General features: G+C 48.1%; 1 protein-coding gene across 2 annotated transcripts in view; it reads right to left on the bottom strand.

Annotated features, from left to right (window-relative positions):
• hps3 (HPS3 biogenesis of lysosomal organelles complex 2 subunit 1) overlaps window positions 1-5,237 on the bottom strand; it is a 22,918-nt gene that overhangs the window by 6,478 nt on the left and 11,203 nt on the right. For both annotated transcript variants that reach the window (XM_016569638.1, XM_016569639.1), the window contains 3 exons: window positions 3,200-3,433; window positions 2,924-3,109; window positions 307-501 (listed from right to left, as the gene is read on the bottom strand). In XM_016569638.1, the coding sequence (XP_016425124.1) occupies window positions 307-501; window positions 2,924-3,109; window positions 3,200-3,433 (615 nt within the window). The remainder of the gene's footprint in view (window positions 1-306; window positions 502-2,923; window positions 3,110-3,199; window positions 3,434-5,237) is intronic.

The following is a 5,237-nucleotide window of genomic DNA, read 5'->3' as shown; positions in this document are numbered from 1 at the left end:
TTTTTTTTTTTCATTCACTAGTACTGTTTTTCTATACTACATAGTAGTGCATTATGTATTTAGATCAATTTTATTATTTATTTACTTATTATTTTTTTTATCAAAAGTTTTATTTGTTTTATTTATTTTTTATTATCGATTAATTTTTACATATTTTCACAGTTTTTCTCTAAACTTTTCCACAGACCCCCCCAGCACTCTGGTGGTCATCGGACCCCAGATAGAAAACCCCTGCACACTCTAGTAATCAACGTGTAAACAAGCACTCACAACACCTGCTGTGTTAGGGTGCTTTATCTCGCTCACCAGATCCTCAGCCGTTTTGAGGGCTTTGACGCCGGAGTGATCTCTGCGCGTGATACGGTCGATATAGACGGACGTGAGACGAAACAGCAGCTCCTGGATGATGGATTCATGAGAGGACGCTACTAACAGAGCCTCCCAGAAATCCACCAGTAACTGAGGACTGCTCTCAGCCTCCACGCCATCCTTACACAGCTCCTGAGAGAGAGATGAACACACACGGGAATGAGAACGACTCTCACACACACACACACACACACACACACACGCATATACACACACACACTCACACACACGCACTCACACACACACACACACGCTCGCGCACTCACACACACACACACACGCTCGCGCACTCACACACACACACACACGCTCGCGCACTCACACACACACACACACGCTCGCGCACTCACACACACACACACACGCTCGCGCACTCACACACACACACACACGCTCGCGCACTCACACACACACACACACGCTCGCGCACTCACACACACACACACACGCTCGCGCACTCACACACACACACACACGCTCGCGCACTCACACACACACACACACGCTCGCGCACTCACACACACACACACACGCTCGCGCACTCACACACACACACACACGCTCGCGCACTCACACACACACACACACGCTCGCGCACTCACACACACACACACACGCTCGCGCACTCACACACACACACACACGCTCGCGCACTCACACACACACACACACGCTCGCGCACTCACACACACACACACACGCTCGCGCACTCACACACACACACACACGCTCGCGCACTCACACACACACACACACGCTCGCGCACTCACACACACACACACACGCTCGCGCACTCACACACACACACACACGCTCGCGCACTCACACACACACACACACGCTCGCGCACTCACACACACACACACACGCTCGCGCACTCACACACACACACACACGCTCGCGCACTCACACACACACACACACGCTCGCGCACTCACACACACACACACACGCTCGCGCACTCACACACACACACACACGCTCGCGCACTCACACACACACACACACGCTCGCGCACTCACACACACACACACACGCTCGCGCACTCACACACACACACACACGCTCGCGCACTCACACACACACACACACGCTCGCGCACTCACACACACACACACACGCTCGCGCACTCACACACACACACACACGCTCGCGCACTCACACACACACACACACGCTCGCGCACTCACACACACACACACACGCTCGCGCACTCACACACACACACACACGCTCGCGCACTCACACACACACACACACGCTCGCGCACTCACACACACACACACACGCTCGCGCACTCACACACACACACACACGCTCGCGCACTCACACACACACACACACGCTCGCGCACTCACACACACACACACACGCTCGCGCACTCACACACACACACACACGCTCGCGCACTCACACACACACACACACGCTCGCGCACTCACACACACACACACACGCTCGCGCACTCACACACACACACACACGCTCGCGCACTCACACACACACACACACGCTCGCGCACTCACACACACACACACACGCTCGCGCACTCACACACACACACACACGCTCGCGCACTCACACACACACACACACGCTCGCGCACTCACACACACACACACACGCTCGCGCACTCACACACACACACACACGCTCGCGCACTCACACACACACACACACGCTCGCGCACTCACACACACACACACACGCTCGCGCACTCACACACACACACACACGCTCGCGCACTCACACACACACACACACGCTCGCGCACTCACACACACACACACACGCTCGCGCACTCACACACACACACACACGCTCGCGCACTCACACACACACACACACGCTCGCGCACTCACACACACACACACACGCTCGCGCACTCACACACACACACACACGCTCGCGCACTCACACACACACACACACGCTCGCGCACTCACACACACACACACACGCTCGCGCACTCACACACACACACACACGCTCGCGCACTCACACACACACACACACGCTCGCGCACTCACACACACACACACACGCTCGCGCACTCACACACACACACACACGCTCGCGCACTCACACACACACACACACGCTCGCGCACTCACACACACACACACACGCTCGCGCACTCACACACACACACACACGCTCGCGCACTCACACACACACACACACGCTCGCGCACTCACACACACACACACACGCTCGCGCACTCACACACACACACACACGCTCGCGCACTCACACACACACACACACGCTCGCGCACTCACACACACACACACACGCTCGCGCACTCACACACACACACACACGCTCGCGCACTCACACACACACACACACGCTCGCGCACTCACACACACACACACACGCTCGCGCACTCACACACACACACTCACACTCTCACACACACACACACACACTCACGCACTCACACACACACACGCTCGCACGCACACACACACACACTCGCGCACGCACACGCGCACTCGCACACGCACGCGCACACTCGCACTCACACAGACTCTCGGTGTGCTGCATGCACCTGGAAGAAGAGATCGGCCTCCTCCAGTCTGATCTTGCTGTTCTCGTGCAGCGCCACGACCGCCGCCACCAGCAGCCCCTCCTGTGTGTCGTGCAGGTGCTGGGACAGTATGGTGGGCAGCACGGCCTTCCCTCTGCCGTGCAGCAGCAGCTTGGGCTCTTCTATGAAGCCATATACTTGCAGCATCTAGAGACGACGTGTTTTTGAGTTTAGATGTGTTTCTTTGGCTGGATCACACAATACCTGTAGTTACGGCATGAATTCCTGATGCAGTACCTCAGCGTGGCGGTCCATCTGCTGCCTGTAGCTGTGCAGGTCACCCTTGCGCAGGGCCAGGGAGGCCATACACAGGGACGGGGTGATGGATGGGGCGCCGCAGGCCTCCAGCTGTCTCAGATGGGTCACGGCGCAGTCAGGATCAGCGTTCAGCATGGACGGACTGCTCACCACATGAGGAAGCTGAGCGGGTTCAGCCACACTGAAGATCTCCAGGACTTTATCAGCCATGTCCTACAGCACAGACACCAGAGAGGATGACTGTTTCAACAGATGCTTTATATGCAAATTTGCAGGTCATTATTAACCAAACTGGAACAATGCGTATGAATGCGTATGAATGAATGAAGCAAGAGGTGTATTTTGACTGTTATTTTATCCTAGTGCAGTGCAAGTTCAGCTCAACCAACAGCATCTGTGACATTACGTTGATTAGCACAAAAAAATAATTCACTCTAAAACTCAGAACCCTTGTGAGGGACTCCCTTATTAAAACATAAAGGCAGATTTTTTTGTATAATGGCCCATGTATACTATGAGAGAAATATAAAGTGTGAAATTATAAAAAAAAAAATTACTTACAATTTTACAATGAAGATCATTTTTAAAGACAACTTTTTTCTCTTCAAAATTAAATAATTGTCTTTTATATTGTCATTATACTAAAGCAGATAATTAAAATATTATCTGGAAACTATGCACAAGCTGACAGTGTATCTTTAGTTAGCACAAAAAAATAATTCACTCTAAAACTCAGAACCCTTGTGAGGGACTCCCTTATTAAAACATAAAGGCAGATTTTTTTGTATAATGGCCCATGTATACTATGAGAGAAATATAAAGTGTGAAATTATAAAAAAAAAAAATTACTTACAATTTTACAATGAAGATCATTTTTAAAGACAACTTTTTTCCCCTCAAAATTAAATAATTGTCTTTTATATTGTCATTATACTAAAGCAGATAATTAAAATATTATCTGGAAACTATGCACAAGCTGACAGTGTATCTTTCTCTACCCATTGTTAGACGTATAAACATTAAAAACTATGCTGTCTGTTATAAACAAGAGCGCTTAATAAAATAAAATGACTGATTTCCAAATAGTTAGTCCCAGCAGAATAAAACAATTATATCAAATTATATAAAAGAATTGTGTTAAACAATTAATACCTGAAGTTAACTTTAACAGCCCTAAAAATACATTTTGTAGTAAAAAAAAAAAATATATATATATATATATTAGGGGTGTAACGGTACACAGATGTCACGGTTCGGTATGTACCTAGGTTCGGGGGTTACAGTTCGATACGATTTCGGTACAACAGGGAAAAAAATCTACTATGCTCGGTTTCTTTTCATTTATTTTGAACAGACAGTAGTACAAATTACAATTTTTTCCACCTAGATGTGAAAATACTAAATATTATTACATTATGTTATATATATAAAATCTGCAGTACATACAGTATATACATACAAGGAATAAATTCTTGAAATATATTTGATTTAGTTTACAGATAAACAAGGGAAAAAAACAGTGTGACACGTAACGAAGCCTATATATGCTGAGTTTCAGTTCTTTTTTGTGACAGGCTTCATTTGTCAAGGAATAAATTCTTGAAATATATTTGATTTAGTTTACAGATAAACAAGGGAAAAAAACAGTGTGACATGTAACGTAGCCTATATATGCTGAGTTTCAGTTCTTTTTTGTGACAGGCTTCATTTGTCCACAGAAAGGAAACTCAAATGGCACAAAGCCACATCCTATTTGTTTTCTTTATTTTACAAAAGCACAATGTTTTGTTTTCATTGTGAGTGTACACAAATTAAAGCAGACAGTGATGCATTATTAATAAGACATTAAGTGTTTAAAGTTGATTCTGCTGGTATAAGGAAACTGTTGAAGTGATCGCGCCGGCGCGCACGCACACACACACGCACACACACACACACATCAGTTCCAGCACTGCTAACTTGACAGCGCAGTTGGTACTTTATCAAAATAAAATACAGTGAACCAAACATCAGCGCG

The sequence above is a fragment of the Sinocyclocheilus rhinocerous genome, unplaced genomic scaffold (genome assembly GCF_001515625.1).
Source record: "Sinocyclocheilus rhinocerous isolate Xijiao unplaced genomic scaffold, SAMN03320098_v1.1 scaffold1523, whole genome shotgun sequence".
Classification (NCBI taxonomy): domain Eukaryota; kingdom Metazoa; phylum Chordata; class Actinopteri; order Cypriniformes; family Cyprinidae; genus Sinocyclocheilus; species Sinocyclocheilus rhinocerous.
The sequence above is the reverse complement of the archived record's forward strand: the minus strand, read 5'-3'. Positions and strand labels throughout refer to the sequence as shown.